The 19,166-nt window shown below is 38.8% G+C and overlaps 1 protein-coding gene and 1 long non-coding RNA gene across 2 annotated transcripts in view; both read left to right on the top strand.

Moving 5' to 3' along the window:
* Positions 1-19,166, top strand: part of LOC135086207 (glutamate receptor ionotropic, kainate 2) — a 45,666-nt gene that overhangs the window by 1,850 nt on the left and 24,650 nt on the right. The window contains exons 2-5 of the mRNA XM_063981006.1: positions 16,407-16,573; positions 17,064-17,117; positions 17,562-17,723; positions 18,093-18,236. Of these exons, the coding sequence (XP_063837076.1) occupies positions 16,407-16,573; positions 17,064-17,117; positions 17,562-17,723; positions 18,093-18,236 (527 nt within the window). The remainder of the gene's footprint in view (positions 1-16,406; positions 16,574-17,063; positions 17,118-17,561; positions 17,724-18,092; positions 18,237-19,166) is intronic.
* On the top strand, positions 8,718-11,076 carry LOC135086209 (uncharacterized). Its single transcript, XR_010260324.1, has 2 exons — positions 8,718-10,240; positions 10,852-11,076. It is a non-coding gene; the product is annotated as an uncharacterized LOC135086209 (long non-coding RNA).

Here is a 19,166-nt window from a genome sequence, read left to right as displayed (position 1 = left end):
ATCGCCGCTATTTTCCTTACAGTTCGCCTCCGAGTCCTGCATTATGAATTGCAGTATCTTTTGGGGGGCGATATGTTTTACATCTTGTGGGCTTAGGATGTGTTTGCCCAGGTATAATAAGCTCCGCTTGCGCATCAAAGGTCCGCAGTCCGTGAGAATGTGTAGTGGCGTTTCATCTGCCTCTTGGCACATCCTGCACGTTCTTGATTCGGACAGTCCCATAGTGGACAAGTGCTTGTTTAAGCTGCTGTGTCCAGTGAAGGCTCGAACTAAGATGCGCATTTTGATCCTACTCAGTCCTATGATCTGCTTAGAGCATTTTCGGTCATAGGCTTTTATAAGAGCTTTGGAATGAGTAAATCCTAGCGTGTCTGACCATGCCTTAAAGGATTTCTTTAAATAGATGTTCTCCAGGGTCATTCGAGCGAGACTTTTGGGAATGCCACAAAAGAGTTCTGGACCATATTGTGTTCCCTCCGCTCCCGCTCTGGCCAGTTCGTCGGCATTTTCACTGTCCACGATTCTCGCGTGACCTGGAACCCATCTCAGCGTTACTCTGTTACGTTTTCCTAGGGTATTCAGTCGACTCATGCAGTTTTCTACCAACTTTGAGGTGATTAAGTTGGAGTTTAAGGCCATCAGCGTGGCCTGACTGTCTGAGTTAATGTAAATTATGTGGTTGGCATAATTTTTTCGCAGGTTAGCTTCCGCACATTCAATAATGGCGTAGACTTCTGAAAGATAGAGGCAAATTTACCCAGGCTTAGAGATAGCCTAAGCTTCGGCTGCTCTCCATACACGCCAAAGCCTACGTTAGGGCCCATTTTTGACCCATCAGTAAACCATATAACAGAAGAACTAACTATAATATTTATTCTTTAATGCCATATAAATTGGTACACAAGGCGAACTTAATGCCGTTGATATACTAATAATTGATTGAATAACTTAATATACTAACAGTTAATCAAGTACATTATTCAAGTTACTGCTTGGTCTAGTAAATAATTGATCGCGAGAGGCGCGGTACCTCTTGCTGTCAAGAAAATAATACCCGCCTTCGTCTGGCAGATAACCCACACTATTGGACTATACTTTAAGCTAATCACTCACACAGAGATTGGAAAATATGTCTCGGAATGCAAATGGGAACCACAACCTCTGGAAGGCAACAAAGTACCTCCCTCAAAGTGTTCTCCGCTTATTAGGTCCGGTAATACATGAGTGCGAACTGACAAGAAAAATATCAGACCTTTGCTACATGAAAAGCCGGTTTATTTAAACCCATTGACACGGATAATCCAAAAAATCCACAATTCAATCAAAAAAATAAGATCAAGCATTGGACTTGATCCGAGACTTGCAGCTATGCCTGCCTTTGATTCTTACTGATGATGATGATTCATCCGACCGATTTCGGTCATGGTGACCACTTCGACTTAGCGGTCTTAGCGGCGCTCGTGCGCCCGAAGATGGCTTACATAGCCCGAAGATGGCTTACATAAACTCCTCGCACATTGAGAGTAATTACCCGCCGCCAACATAATTATAGTGAATGGCGGCAGATGGACGGGATTTACATCATCGCGTTTTGCGTCGAGTTCAGTTATGCGATGCTCGTTGAATTCGCGGACTCACCTCTACACAACACAATCTCCCGCCATTCTAGGTGCTGTGCTGCCAAACCTTCCTATTGTGATTTGAAAGGGCTCATTTTGCATCTTTTCGTATGCTGCTTCTGGATATCTTTGTACTTGACTATCTGAGGATTTGACCGCCATGTTTCCGCTTCCCCTCCTCAAGTTCAAAGTAGAAGATTGATTCCTACTACGCTAATTGAGGACGAAAGACGCAGGAGGACAAAGTGACTGACATAGCCCACAGAATCGCTAAAATCAAGTGGCAGTGGGCGGGGCACATATCTCGTAGAATGGCCGCTGGGGCAGTAAAGTTTTTGAGTGGCGACCACGAGCCGGAAGACGTAGCGTGGGCAGGCCTCCCACTAGGTGGACCGACGATTTGGGGAAGGTCGCAGGAAGTGCCTGGATGCGAGCGGCGCAGGACGTTTTTCGGCTGAAACGAAAGAACTAACGCTAAGAGTGATGGCTAAGCTAATGAAATAGCCAAAATGGACCCTCGTAAAGCACTTGCATTTGATCTGATCACCATAAAGTCCATGGTCTTGACAATGATCACACTGAGTGAGAAGAACCTCGCAAGTCTCTTAACTTTGGAAATGATCCATAAGGCTGGCAAGTCGCCTAACGAATTCTCTTATCGCTCAATTAATCTGACATTTGTATTGTTAAAATTATAGAAAAGGATCATTCTTGCTCGTTTATTCCCTTGCCTAAGTATGACCCGTTTAATATAGTATACCCGACCATAAATTTTGGCAGAAACCATACCAACCATAATCAGTACAATGTTTGGAAAAGAAAGAATCCTGTACGTCTGCTTTCGCTGCGGCTTCAGCTGGGTTTATCATAAAGGACTACTCTATGAAATTAAAAAGTACACTTCTACTACCTGCTGATGGATTCTTATCTCAGTGACAGACAGTTTTTAATCAAACTCGGTGACAAAATCTTCTCTTTTTAGCTGCAGAGCTGGAGTACCCCAGGACTCTGTACTTGGTCCGATACTCTATAACATCTACTATAGTCTGGTCCGTAAGCACGTAGAATTTTGTCCAATGACCCCTAGCTACCCATCCTTAATATCCTTATCGCTCGCGCGTAATTATATTGCTATCGCGTTCGCACACTCACTGCGAGTGCCAGTCGCACAGTCGCGACAGCAATATAATTACGCGCGAGCGATAAGGATGGGTAGCTAGGGGTCATTGTACAAAATTCTACGTGCTCACGGACCGGGCTTTAGTAAAGTAGCCCAGACACCAGAAAGCTGCGGCATTCCTCAAATGTAACTGTGATCTTAAAGTGACTAGACTTTTGCAATGTCAGCTGCTTGGCTGACCAAGAAGCGCATGTAATTAAGCCCCGAAGTCTCACCATATTATCATTTAAGACGTGAAACTTATCCTCTGGCCAATCTAGACCTCGACACATTGCTGTAATCAACCTGCATTAAAATCCTGGACCGTAGGATGACATGGAAAGACCATAAATATAAATAAAACAGAACTGAATATAATATTCCACCGACAGTCAGCTAATCCAACATTAACTATGTGCATCCAAAGAGCTCAAAAATACGTGTTAAGGGTACTTTTATCGTCACATTGGTACGCTCGCCTTTAGGAAATGCACGAGAACCTGATCTCAGCCTAACCCGCTATCCAAATATCAAAGTATCTATGATCAAGAGAGCTAATTTACTAGGGTAAACCACTGCTTTAGTGGCTCAAACCCCAACCAACTGCAAATCACCCTATTAGTCTTGACGACAGATACTAAAAAAGCAGATTAAAAAAAAAACCTAATGAACAAAGGTCAAACAAGGTCACGCCGCCGACGCCGCCGCCGCCGAGGTCAAAAAGTCGGCGCGCCGCCGCCGGCCAATTTTATATCGGCGCCCACCTCTAGTACCTACATACAATCGTCTTACACTCTTTAGAAGAGCACCCTGACACAAATAAATAATAAAAAATACTGTCTAAGGTCTGTAGCTAAAGGTCTAAGCTGTAAGATAGAAGAATCTTCTAGCCAAAAAGATGGCAGATGCAGCAGATGTCAACGGATTTAAAACTGGAGTTCATATGACTCCTTGTAGACTTGAGTATCTGGAGCGTCCCTTCCTCCACGATGCGTAAGAATTTTCACAAAAATACTGTCTAAGGTCTGTAGCTAAAGGTCTACGCTGCGAGATGGAAGAATCTTCTAACCAAAAAGATGGCAGATGCAGCAGATGTCAACGGATTTAAAACTGGAGTTGATGTGACTCCTTGTAGACTTGAGTGTCTAGAGCGTCCCTTCCTCCACCATGCGTAAGAATTTTCACAAAAATACTGTCTAAGGTCTGTAGCTAAAGGTTTAAGCCGTAAGATAGAAGAATCTTATAGCCAAAAACATGGCAGATGCAGCAGATATCAACGGATTTAAAACTGGAGTTCATGTGTATCCTTGCAGTTTTGAGTTTCTAGAGCAGTGGTTCTTAACCTTTAAGTCATGAGGGACCATTTTACCAAATTTCTGTCTTGTCAGCGACCACCTCATAATCGGTCAAAACCAGTTTGACTGCAAAAATCAGTTAAAAGTGGTTTTGACCAAGGTGTGCAAGTGCACATCGTGGACCACTTGGAATGCCTCCAGGGACCACCAGTGGTCCGCGGACCACCGGTCAAGAACCACTGCTCTAGAGCGTCCCTTCCTCCACCATGCGTAAGAATGTTTCAAAAATACTGTCTAAGGTCTGTAGCTAAAGGTCTAAGCTGCAAGATAGAAGAATCTTCTAGCCAAAAAGATGGCAGATGCAGCAGATGTCAACGGATTTAAAACTTGGAGTTCATGTGACTCCTTCTAGACTTGAGTCTCTAGAGCGTCCCTTCCTCCACCATGCGTAAAGGTTTTCCAAAAATACTGTCTGAGGTCTCGGTAATAAAAGTCTAAACTGCAAGATAGAAGAATCTTTTAGCCAAAAACATGGCAGATGCAGCTTATATCAACGGATTTAAGACTGGACTGGCACCACCTTGCAATGTCATCCTCTCATTGTTATCTGTAATGTAAATTATTTTTAAAATGTATTTAAAAAATAAAATGTTCGTTTTATTATTTCAATAATCTGTGGGCTAATTCAAATGCATTTGTCGAGAGTAGAAATCGTCTGTCAAATAATTTTCTAGTAATCAATTTTGAACTGATTGTCAAGGTAATACAGTTGAAAATTGAATATCAAAGCCAGACTACGCCTAATGTCAGATCAGCCGATGGTAGATGCCAAATTTCCAATATCGCGTACGAAGACGGAGAACTTTGTCAATATAGTGGTACATAAGGGTCATAATTAGTGGATGCCGACGATTTTCGCGCTGTCATCTCAACGACTGCCCACCCTTGTCGTTACAGCAGTCGACTGGATAGAAAGCATGGAAATAACATGGTGATTGATAAACTAGGTGCAAATAAACATATTTTATAAACACAGAATGCTTTTTGCTTAAATTTGAACATAAATTTACCATAATATAACTTATTACACTTATGTCTGGATTTGTAAGCAGAAATATGGATAGGTACCTACTGGATGGAGTGGATGACATAGTGGATGGAGTGTTTTGTAAAACTGCATAAAAACTTTACCACTAGCTGCTACTAACTGTAACTTACACAAACTTCTGCCGTTCACCGCTAGGGGCGCTGTGCAATCTGCCATACATTTTGTACGCACTTGGTAAGGTTAAACTTATGGTAGAGCTACAGAACTTTCATATAATAAATTATCATGCGCAAAAATTAGTCTGTTTGGGCCCGCCATACACGGACAGTTCGAGCAATTAGCCAGTGGTCAACATAAAGGCACGGACCGCTTTTGCAGCCAGTCAACAGCTTGAATCTACCATTGATAGGTAACTGCTGGAGTAGTTGGTAGTGAAACTGCTCAACAGGTCACAATTTCATTTTCATTCAAATCAGTAGCAACATTGATTTTGAGGAAGAGGAACCACTGCTACTTTGTAATATTTGCTCGAGCAGTCAGTATAAAATATACCTGGCAACTGAAATTTCACCGTGCCGAAGTAGTCACAACTGCTCGAGTAGTACCGTGTATGTGTGTATGTAGAAATCAGTTGCAGCTAGAAGCTGTCGTAATTGTGTAAGAGTGCCTAAAATGATTTGTGTCTTAGTTTTACTGCTATAAATTTATACTACCCATACCAATATTATAAATGCAAAAGGAATCTGTCTGTCTTGCTTTCAACCGATTTTGATGAAATTTGGCATAGAGATAGTTTAACTCCCGGGAAAGGACATAGATAGTTTTTATCCCGGTTTTTGAAACAGGGACGCGCACGGTAATGTATTTCGGTGACAGACAAAATTCCACGCGGGCGAAGCCGCGGGCGGAAAGCTAGTATAAGTATTATAACCCATGCTTAGAAAGGCACGATAAATGTTGGTCTGGGCTAATATCTCTTTTCGTCATTTTCAAAGGCTTTACAACAGTTTTTAACTGTATTATCACATTGTAACACCTATATTACTATTATGGAAGCAATAAACGTATTGAGTATTGAGTATTTGATAAAATCTAACATTAAGATTGACCCCTTCCCTCGCACACCCACATCTCTCCACCTAGATTAAATTATTGTCATTATTTACTGTGTTCATTTGATTTGGTGCATAATCTGAAAACCATTTAAAGATTTAACCATTTACAATGAAAATAATTAGCTCGAATTCGTATAGTTTTTTTTATTTGTCATTTTTGACAATTAGTGTAATGTTTTAAATAAGACCGAAAATGATACGATTTTCTTTATGGTTTTTGTATTAGTTTGTTTTTAAAATTCACTTTATAGTAAATTACAGATAAATCCAGATTTAATCACAGTGTTATTTATTAAACTAGCTGTGCCCGCGACTTCGTCCGCGTGGAATAATGACTTTGGGTAGGCACTTTTAATAATTTAGTCTAATTATTTTACAAATAGCTTTTGCCCGCGACTTCGTCCGTGGAGAAGTCGAAAACGTTCTCATACGATTATTTTTAAATGTTTTAACGTTATTATCTAAATGTTTAAATACTTTTAAAATATAAAAATCAGGTTAAATAAACATGAAAATATTTTTTTCTTATATTTTATGAATATGCAGCTCGGCCTTTGATCCGGTGAAAGTTACTCGGTGGTATTATTTTTTTACAACGAAATCGAAAACTACACCTACCGCAGTATTATTGGTAAACTTTTTTTTTATATTTTCCTACGGGTGCTAGAATCACCAAGCTTCCAGCATGCCACTGGCCGTGGGAGAAGGAGCTTTTCCTCAAGACTACTCCCACTACCTCAAGGGCCTCCGCCAAAACTCTCGCGCGAAAATGAGTTTATGTATACAGCGCAAGCAGGTGCCCGCGGCATGACTTTCATGCATTACTATGCATTGTTGGGCGAGCGCAGCGTCTTTCCATTCTATACATAGCCAGAACGCAAGGGTGTGAAACTAATCGAGTATAGTTTGGATGTGACTTTTTTTACTAAGCTCCTCCAAACTATACACGACCAGTACGCATACGCTGCGTACTGCTCGCGTATACTTTGTAGTGACTTAGGTCAATTATCTTACTCCAAAATATACATCGTCAGTACGCATACGGACTAATCATGTATGTATTGTAATAAGTTCGCGATTACAATGTATACGCGTGTGGCGACGCCACTACAAACTAGTGACCAACAGATGGCGCTGTTACTACTTCACTATGGCACACTCCGCCGCTCATACAAACCTGCATCGCGGTGACGGAGTTTTAGATCCTGCCAAAGTATATATAGACAAACCAAGATGGTGTAAATTGGACCTTGGTCCCCGAGCATAACACCCGCTCGGAAGGAAGCACTAACATCTAGCTTCCTTATTGTGGATCAACATCATATCCCACACGCGAGTACTTAGTTGCATGCTCGTCATTTTGACTTATTTACCTCTCTTTCTATTACATATTAATTCATAACTGCGTGTCTACTTTAAACTTTGAATCAATTTCGACACGTGCCATTGTTTTGATAAAGAGCTTTTTGGTGTTTCATATTCTGCCATAGAAAAGATATTTGTTTTGGGGCTGAATAACTCTTAAATTAAGAATTATGTATGTCAAAATGATTTTTGTTCTTGAGATAAAAGCTTATAAATAAAAATAAATATCCCTGGACATTTTACACTGCGCTTCAAGTCCCAAACTAAGCAAAGCTTGTACTATGGGTACTAGATAACGGATATAAACATACTTAAATACTTTTTTTGTAAATACATACTTATTATACATAGAAGACACCCAGTCCAATACAAACAAATATCAAAATAATAATATGTTCATGCACACAAATTAATGTTTGTACTGTGCGGGAATCGAACCCGCTACCTCCGGAACAGTTATCCGTTTCGAACCACTACACCGAACGGTCGACAATTTTAGTTAATAATGCACGTTTAACTTTCTTCATTCACTCTCACTAATAAATAATTGTTATTTAATTTGAAATCTACCTAATCAATTTAATTTCAGAAACCACTTACATTAGTGTTATAAATCTAGATTTATTATAATAATATGTAGATTCAGTAAAATAATAATACTTTATGTAATAATTAATGAATTTAAAAATGGCATCACCGTACGTGATCTACATAGGTAGTTCTTATTTCTAATCTCGAGGACAAAGCACGAGCATAATATCTAATAAATGTAATAATTTTAAATATAATTCCATATTTTATTAAATCAAATAAACTAAATACACTCTAGTCAACTGTAAGTGGTGTAGTATAGTTTGGAGCGAAGACGGAATCCATCCACGATACAAACTATACACGATCAGTACGCAAAATTCGTGTATAGTTTGTAGTGACCTACTTACAAAGAGACACTCCAAAATATACACGAGCAGTTTCCTATGGGTGCGTTCTGGCCATGTATAGAACGGAAAGACGCGCGAGCGCACGCAGCGGGCACCCACTCCGAGGTTAAGTGGAGGCCCCTAGAGTATGGTAGTCGTTAACATGACGTCATGATTGTAAAAAAATGCACTAATGAGTAATTAATATCAACTTTGAAGCAAATCACCACTAAAATAACTTTCTACCCCTTTTTAACATAGTTAGGGGGTGCATTTCACTAAAATACGAAACACGTCTTCCATTAATTCTGTTATAGAATGCTTATGCAAAATTTTAAGTAGATTGGACGAAGGAATCTCGTTATTTCATACAAACTTTGCCCCTCCTTTTTACCTCCTTAGGGGTAGAATTTTGGAAAATCCTTTCTTATCAGATGCTTACGTCATACAAAGAACACACCGTCCAAGTTTCAGGTCTTTACGATCAGCGGTTTAGGCTGTGCATTGATCCATCAGTAGCGCGCGTAGTACCTACTTGATCATTATTTTGCTGCGATGTGATTTTAAAACTGGGATATCTCCTAAGATATTTATTGAAATCGAATGGTGTAAAGGGCAAGAATGTTTAAAATTAAATACTTGTGGTGAATAATTTATTTATTTGGATAAGGATTAATATCATGTTTATAAAAACACCTTCGCAAATAATGCATTATTTTAAAACAGATTTTTTTTGCATAAAAATGGTTACTATGAGCCAACCTTAAAAGATAGACATATGCTACCGCGGACTTTTTTAAAGAGCTTTTAAAGGGGAACAATCCTGTCATACATGATTTTTGCGAAACTTTAACCGTTTACGCAGCATCAGCTCTCAAAAGGTAAAAATTCATTGATTTGAAATATTCTTGATTGGTGCTCCGCTCCTATTGGTCTTAGCGTGATGATAAATAGCCTAAAGCCTTCAGGAACTAACGGGCTATCCAACACAAAAAGAATTTTTCAAATCGGTCCAGTAGTTCCTGAGATTAGCGCGTTCAACCAAACAAACAAACAAACAAACTCTTCAGCTTTATAATATTAGTATATTATAAATGTCTTCATTAAAGTAAATATATTATGTAATTTTAACAGAGGGACTTATATTAGGCTGTCTTTACATAACTAAATTATTATTTTATAGCTCTAATGTAAACTTTCATCAATCATTCCTCCCTCCAATCCAATGACATATAAAAACATCTTAAAGATGACCTAAACTCTATGCCTAAACTGAACTGTCCCACCAAACTCATTGATAAGGGGGCGCTACCGTCGTTCAACTATATAGTTTCCAACATGGCAAAAAATCGGAACCAGCGATCCGGTATTGACGGTGGCGCCCCGCTGCCAATGTCAAGGTTTTATTTCTATCATATTTTTTTTACCACCAAAACTGTCAGATGCTATTTTTCAAATAGCCCTATCCTACTATTTGATACAAAATCTAACGAAATGAATACTTTACATTTCTTGTGGGCTGCCCACAGGGAAGAATTGCGGAGAAGGCGGAAAATGCGAGAATTAGCCAGAATATATGAAGAAAATTTTGAAGACATGCCAGAGCTTCTGTTCAGGCAACGTTACAGGCTTAACAAAGGCCAATTTCAGGAGCTTTGTCATATATTGAAACAGGAAACCTCTTTGCGGGGAAATACAATAATTTCTCTGGAATCCAAGGTTTAATATCTTACATAATATTATTTAAATGCGAAAGTGTGTGTGAATGTATGTTTATGCGAGTATAAAGATAAAGATACATTTATTTGTTCAAACATGTGTAGGTACCTACATAAGGTGTTAAGTCAGCATTTAAAATGGTATCAACATGTCTTACCTTTGCGGTGTACAAATTAAAATTAAATTAAAAGAGTATTATGAATGTTACTCTTTCACGCAAAAACTACTGAAGGGATTTTGTTGAAACTTTATAGTATTATTGTATAAACGTCATAATAACATCCTACTAATATTATAAATGCGAAAGTTTGGATGTCTGGATGTCCGTATGGATGTTTGAGTTTGTTACTCTTTCACGCAAAAACTACTGAACGGATTTTAATGAAACCATACAGTATTATTTTTTAAAACACAGAATAACATTATAGGCTATAGGGGTAAAACAGGATCCACGCATACAAAGTCGCGGGCGGCCGCTAGTGCCCAATATATTGTTTGGATAAATTATCTATCAAATTATTATCTTCTTAGTTTCTTCTCCCTTTTCTTTATTTTAAGAAATGCTGTCAAAATATCTGATTACTTAACTAAAACTTGTAATATTGTTTAAGATGAGCTGCCTGCAGGATCTGTTGCAACAGCCACTTTTCTGGAGCATTTTAACAATTTATTTGATTTACTTAATGCGCATGCATTCACCAGACTGGCAAGAAGGGAAGCAATCAGTGTGTATAATATTAATTAAAAGATTTTGTTTAATAGAGAACAGAAGGTTCTCCACTGAATCTGCCTAGTAAAGGCTGCCAAAAAAAAATAAAAATATTAAAAAATTCATACCTCCTTGTTTTATTGAAGCAGCTCTATAATGTACATTTGTTTAGTTTTGAGCAAGTTAGAGCAGTTAAGCCATAAAATTTGTTTGTTCATAACTTCTTGCTTTAAATTAAATGAATGAATGAATAAATAAAACTTGAATAATTGTGAAAGAACTGCGCTGCCCAGACAGTAGATTTATTAAATTAGTTATAGCTTTCGATGTTTAGGTTTCACAAATTGAATACCTTACTATGAAGTTTTCACAGTTATATCCTAAATCCTCTCAAAATTTGGTTGTGTTGGATGAGTTTTTTGAAAAGATCACTCTGTCCAGGGATATCCGTAACCGAAACTTTCGGTTATCCGAAACCGTAACCGATTTAAAAGTTTCGGATGTAGGCAGTTTAATTGTTTTTGTATAGCATTATATGTAAAGGCAAAACAGTCTGATTTACCTTTATAATGCCATCTAGTATAAATTTATATTATTTATTCGATGTAAAGTGTGCGGCCATGAATGAACCGAAAAAAATATCCGTAACCGAAACCGGTATAATATTATTCCTATATCCGTAACCGTATCCATAACCGAAACTACATAATATCCATAACAGCCCTAAGTAACTCAGTCCACACGCACATGGCTCAAGGGTATAGGTATTTACAGCTTAATTACTATCCATTCGCTTTAAGTTTGCCGCTGGCGATATGACGTCAATCGAAGGGAAACGTCTATAACTATAACAAACTATATTTAGAATGTTTTTTATTTATTAATATTGATAAGAATTGTGTATTTGCATAAAATAAGACACATTAATTGCGTTTAATCACTAACCGATTGCCTTGAATCGCGGTTGGGGGAGGGGACGCGCGTTTAGTTATGGAGTAGTGTCGATGGGAATGAAGATGTATGGTCCTTATAAATAACCCATTACCCAGGACACTACTGGCTTGGTAGTGTAGAAGGGAAAAAATATTCCCCACGACACTACTGGTAGTGTGGTTTGTTGGTGCGGTCGGTCAGAAGGGCGGCAAACTTAGCGCGAACGGGTAGTATGTGAGCCATTCCACACGTGTACATAGGTACGAGTAGTACCTATGGCATGCTATGCTAATAATAATTATTATTGTCTTTGCAACACGTCTAGCATAAATATGTAGGGTATACCTACTAGGTAAAAATAGGTGATTTATTGTAGGGCTTTTGTTCACACGGAAAAAATGACAAAAGTTTTTAGTTAACTTATCAAATAGGTAGTAGTAACATAAGGTAAACGGCTACTAGTTCGTGATAGTACGTAAGTTCGTAAGTTTTTTTTCTAGCTCAAATAATAAGCAAATGGAATATTATTTATAAAAATTCTTCATTACTACAACAACTCTATTATTTAAGCTATCTAAAAAACCAAGTACCAACAATGTGGCGCCAAAAATGAGAGCAATACGAAGCTTCAAACTCTCAGAGAGCCAAAACCAGCCGTGCGGCTTGCAAACGTTGCTCTCACCGTAAGGTTAGCGCTCCAACTTCTTAAGCTTATAAAAAGGCGAAGGAACGTCCATTTAAATAAAACTTGTAATAGTGGTTTCATGTGTTCCTTGACAATTGATTTGGCTTAGAAAAAAGTTATATGAAAACTTAGAATTCCTTTAAAATTGCGATTAATTGACTCACGAAATAGCGTACATATTATTTTTCGGGTGTCCCCTATTTCGTGACACTACCGAATCAAGGATATTATGGATAACATTTTGATGCTTGGTTTTTAAATAATTATTTATGATAATTTAAATGTAAGTTATGAAACAAATAATGCATTTATCTAAGTTTCTCATGACCTAAATTCGGTATATGTTTCGTTCACTAGAATGTATATGACACGAGTTTGAAGTTCACATATATGACCAATTTTAAGATAAATTAGTATAAGTAGTACCAGCATAATTTTGGTTTTATTTCGATTTGTTTTGTTTATCTTTGTTTATTTGTGTTGTATATGGGATAGATAATAGTTAATTGACACATTTTGACAATAATCCATGAATTTTACTTAGGGAATTTCGAATAATCAGTATCACGAAACAAGGAACCGTATTATTGTTACTTTTTTCCAAGTTCGTGTTATATAAATGTATGGTGTTAGATACTTTTATGACACATACCATCTAAGAAATCGACATATTTTTTAGTTTTTAATACTTACCTACCTAAGAAATTAATTAATTAATTACTTACTTTTTATTATGAGTCATTGGCGTATCTGGGGTTATTTTCAGGGGGGGGGCTACCCTCACTTGAAACAGCTCCAGGGGTGGGATTATGGGGAGAAGGGGGGGTTACAAATAACAAATCAAAATTTTATGGCTACGAAGGGGGGGGGGGGTAATTCCCCCCCACATTTCTAATGGTTATATAAATATTTTCACATATCGCTAGAAATAACAAATAAAAATTTTATGGGTACGAAGGGGGGGGGGGGGGGGTTTAAGTTCCCCCCCCTACATTTCTAATGGTTATATAAATATAAATAAATCTTTCTTTGGACACTTTTTCACACAGCGCCAGCTAGCCCCAAAGTAAGCAACTTAATGCTTGTGTTATGGGTGCTAGCTTAACGGAACTACTTGTATACTTTTTTTTTTTTAAATACATACTTATTATACATAGTAACATTCAGACCCGTCACAGAAATTAAAATTCACCATTTCAATTTCTGCTCGGCCGGGAATCGAACCCGGGACCTCTCGGCATAGTAGTCCGTTCTGAACCACTACACCAAACGGCCAACAATATTTTCACATATTGTTAGAATTAACAAATCAAAATATTATTATACTAGACTCACATTATTTCTTATTAATATTTCAGGTAAGTAATATCGTCAATTTCACATAATTATGATATTCTAAATTTTTATTATCGTTTTTAAATTTATTAAACCCTTAATCATTATTAAAATATCCTAACTGGATGCATAAAACCTTATCCCGAAATAGGGGACATGAGTTCACGAACTTAGAAACAGAGCAAAATTTTGTCACGAAACAGGATCCAAACAAGAGGTCCGCAGAACAATTAATATAAAAAAAAGTTCAAACTATATAACTATTAATTATGTATTAACTTACTGTCAAAAGGCCAAAGTTTAGCATACAAAAGCTTTCATACTGATATCATGCTTGGTTATTTTTAAATAAAATGTTAAAGTCGTAAGAGCCTTAATATACCGAAGTAGGGGGCACTTACCTTATATGTAGAAAACAGGAACTTAGATGCCAACGAAAGAAAATAGGCTATCAAATGTTGTTTTGGGGACTTACCTTTATAAAAATATCACATTTAAAAATTCATACCATTTGTTGTTATTTAAAAAACAATGTCAATTTTGACGATTAACTGAAAGTCTATTATCTATGAATATAGTAGCGATATATGGTATCCAGCGGCAATGGCAGTGCAAAATTTTGACAATGACTCTAGTTATCATACTTCGAGTTTGTCCATGGAGACGGCAAAAGTCCTTTAGTTGGCCATAAAGTAAACTTAACGAAAAATGTTACTTAATTGATACCGAGGCGCAACCTGGAAGCATTGCTAAGTGTGCTCCTCGTTACTGGTTCATCGTTCGTCATCGTCATTGTTCGTAAAAACCGGGTCGCGGCAGGCAAATAATAAAATTAGTCTTATGTCTTCTCCCTTATTAACTTCGATGGATAAATAGCTAAACCTCCTTGCGCGTAACTGACGTTTGTTGGAAAACCGATTTTTTCAGGCCATCGGATTTTAATTTCAAAAGTCATTGACCAATCCCAGTTCATATAATAACTATTATGACGTTTTCTATTGGCCAAAAGATTTAACTCTCTAAAAATCCGCGTGCAACCATATCCTGCTTAAATATTGTGCACTTTATTGAGCACAGATTAAACAAGCTAAATGACAAATAGAATAGATTGAAATGACAGATTGCACTTGAATTACCCTACTGACCTCCCAACTCAACTACACTACACAAACACCTTTGTTCGCAACTGTACTGACGAAACCTCGATATTATACCGTTCATTTAAGATGGCAAGCTTTTTGCTGCGGTAATGCACTCCAGGTAACCGTGTGTGATGCTTATTGCTCATAGTGATTTTCGATACAGAGCCCCGTACATACGTTATACATAAATTATGGAAAGAAAACACCCAGACCAATACAAACAAATATGTATGCAATTTTAGTATGATATTTTTATTTATTAATAAACAAAAAGACTGAACAAAATTGATGCGTGTACTGATTAATGTAATTAACCACATGCAAAGCTTTGTGAATTGCAACAACTATAATTTATTATCCAAGCTCTAAATAATCGCTACTACGAGTAACTGATCATAAAATGTTTTTCCAATCGCTCAAGCTCCCGAGGATCTACCGATAGGTCGGGTGACGTAATCTTGAAATTCTTTTAGCCGGCGCGGAACTTCCGGAAGGTTGGGTGACGCCACGCCTCTTTGAACCGTGTTTACTTTGGCAGTTATATTCTATATTTATTCGATTCTAAAATATATTATTCCCAAAAATTTTGAAAGTTGTTTTAATTTGTATCACTTGGATATGATTTGTTAGAAAGTGCTGTGAGTGTGACGCTTGAACGGAAGGAAGTCAACCTAACCTAACCAACTGCGTATTTCTAAACTGCGTATTTCTATACTGTGTAGCCGCGAGAGCTCTTTGGCGCGCTGTCTTCGGCGAAGTATTGCGCGCGCAGATTTTGACAGCGCGAAATACCTACTTTAGCAGAAATACCAAGCCTTAATAGTAGTTAATAAAATGCTTTAGTGCATTAAGTTCGCCTTATGTACAAATTTATTTTGGCATTAAAGTTTAAATAAATAAAAGCTGATTTAGCTATACTCCCCACTAGATGGTATGAGGCTTGATGTTCGCATCAAAAATATTAATAACTACATAGTTTGTCCCTTTACCCTCTTTTATAGGCTATACACAGTAGCGGCGTAAGGGGGGGGCGGTGGGGGCGGTCCGCCCCGGGTGCCAAGCATCAGGGGGTGACACAAGTCGCGCAGATTAGTACTCACTAGCACATCTGCATGGCAAATCTGCCGTCTATGTCATGATACGAGGGGGGTGGGGGGTGCGATTGTCTTTCAATCTTCGAATCGCGAGGTAACCCCAAAGATCCAGGGGGTGCCATAGGACTTGTGACGGGGGGGGGGGGGGGGGGGGGATCGCCCCGGGTGCCAACCCATGCTACGCCGCCACTGGCTATACAGAAAAAGGTTGGGGGGATGGTACGAAAAAAGATCAGTCTAATACTTACTCCTCATTTTTTATTTACAGGCCAACTAAACGTCCTCAACATAGCCAAAGATGGCCGCGACATGTACGCAGTCGGATGCAACACGCCAGACGAATATCGTCGTGCTCTCGCGCAGTTGAAAGCGCAGAACATAGCACGGGTCATTGTTGATACTGACCCGAGGCGGGTCCGGCAGCTGGCCAGAGCTGTAAGTATCGTGGGGCTTATGTGGGGAATATGGGGCGTTAGTGGGGCGTTCGCGGGGTTTTCATGGGGCGTTAACGGGACTTTAGCGGGTCTTAGTTGGGCTGTAGAGCATTTTTTTAAATGGAGCGTGCATTGGATATTGGGGCATTTCGGGGCGTTCTTATTGACTAACTGGCTGCGACATGTATGCAGTCGAATACAACACGCCGGACGAGAGTATCGTCGTTCGCTAGCGCAGTTGAAGGCGCAGAACATAGCACGGGTCATTGTTGATACTGACCCGAGGCGGGTCCAGCAGCTGGCTAGAGCTGTAAGTATCGTGAGGCTTATGTGGGGAATATAGGGCGTAAGTGGGGCGTTCGCAGGGCGTTCGTGGGGCATCTATTTTTATTAAGTGGGGTGGGCAATACATTCCGCTTAAAATAGTCTAAAATGTGTTTAGCTAGGTTTTCCAATGCACATTTTCTAATTCTATTCTTATTTCTTTTCAGATATTACAGCTGCAAATGAATAACGAAGAGTATCATTACATTTTCACATCGTTCGTAAGTATTTTAAATTTTTATTAATTTGTTTTATTTAATGTTTAGGAACAGATACAAAATAATAATGAAATACCAGCGTTTAATTAAACGATGCTAGCTTACTAATGTCCCACAGTAAGCAAAAGGTTGTGGGTCCCACCTGGAACTATATTTTTTAAAGTTTTGAATCAGTTGTAGATAAGTTTAGTATCTTACTCGTATATTAAAAATCCGGAAGCTTAATGGAAGAACTAAGCGACCCTTGATTAAACTGTCACCTGTAGCGTAAATGCGTTCTATGGAGAGCCTATGCTGTAGCAGCTGAAACATAGTAAAATACAATACATTGAAGTGCGGGTAATAATAATAGAACAAACGACTTATTTTCAGTGTTTTGCTCAATAACCTTATTTCAAGAACAAACCATTTATACATACTTTGTACGGAACCCTTTTTCCTTTCCAGGACATGGAACTCTTCGACTTAGAGGACTTCTACTACAACCGAGTGAACATCAGCGGCTGGCGACTGGTGGACCGGGATTCGGACAAAGTTAAAGAAGCTCTGCAGGTGATGGAGAAATTTCATCCCATCGGGGCGTCTATACTGAGCGGGGGGCATATTAAGGTGAGCGGGGCGTTGGTGGGGCATTCCCGGAGCATGTGTTTTGATCTTATTAAATCGATACAGATGTGTCCGGCAGCTGGCTAAAGCTGTAAATAAAATGGGGCTTATGCGGGGCGTTCTTTGGGAATGTGGGGCGTTAGTTGGTATTTAGTAAGGTGTGTTTATGTTTAGTGGGAATGTAGGGCGTCTTTGGGGCTTCGGCGGGGCGTTCAGCTTCGAATTCACGGAAAAATATAAAGAAAATTTTTTTTGGTACGAGACTTACCTCAAAAGTGACGATACTTTCCTACAGGTACCTTAACTACTCGGTCCCAATCAAAAATTTAATTTTTGTTTCCGTTGTAATAAAATGTTTCTATCTCTTTCTAGACGGAACCAGCTCTCCTCTACGATGCTGTGCAAGTTCTAGCACTGGCTCTGTCGAGCACTGAGAAGATTCACACCACGAATGTGAGCTGTGACAAGGAAATACCATGGAGCAATGGGAAGGCTTTACTGGAGAACATTAATACGGTAAGAACGACCTTATTCAGGGCATGACATCAGGTGCCTCATCGACTGGGGAACAAAACCGCACCTGCACTCCATGTTTAAGGGTATTTCTCCGGATCTGGATTATTTAGTTGATTACCCCGACCTTTTTTATTTTTGAATTTAGAATAAGTTTAGGTAAAACATTTCAAAATAGACATTGTTACGTGCATATTTTTTTTATTGGCCCATCTGTAGCAAGCAGGAATAAAAAGTTATGTGACATCAAAATTTTCATGGTCGGGGTAATCAAAGTTGGGAGTCAGAGTAATCAAAAATAAAACAAAATATTTTATTTTCTAAGGTTTTTTTTAAGTTATGGTGAAATAAATGTTATTAAAACTAGCCATTTGTTATTCTGATGTATAAACGACAACATTGTAAGGTTTCAACAATATCTGTTAAGTAGTTGTTGCGTAAAAGAGTAAAAACCTTTCGCTTATACATATAATATTAGTGACTCAATGTCCTATGTCTCCTATATGGGACAGAAGGCGTCCACAACACAACAGTCCTCCATCGCATTCGGTCTTGAGCTTCGCGTTTGATCTCGCTCCAAGTCTTGCCGATCTTCTTCGCCTCGTCTGCTACAGTGCGCCGCTATGTTTTTTTGGCGTGACCACGTTTGCATTTTCCCTGGGGGTTCCAATCTAGAGCCTGCTTGGGGATATTATCGGGGTCCCTTCGGAGAGTGTGGCAGATCCAGTTCCACTTGCAGCGTTTGATCTGCTGGCCGATCGGTATTTCGTAGCAGCGTTCCAAGAGTTTGTCGTTTGGAGATTTTGGAGAATTGGCAATGTGCGAAATGATATCCTTTTCGGTACCTCCAGGCTCTGACACGATGCTCCCGAGGTAAGTGAAATTGTGGACTCGTTCCACAGCCTCTGCACCAACGGTGTGCAATTCCTCACA

Source organism: Ostrinia nubilalis, chromosome 30, assembly GCF_963855985.1.
Source record: "Ostrinia nubilalis chromosome 30, ilOstNubi1.1, whole genome shotgun sequence".
Lineage (NCBI taxonomy): Eukaryota > Metazoa > Arthropoda > Insecta > Lepidoptera > Crambidae > Ostrinia > Ostrinia nubilalis.
Note: the sequence above shows the minus strand (reverse complement) of the source record. Positions and strands in the feature narration are given on the sequence as shown.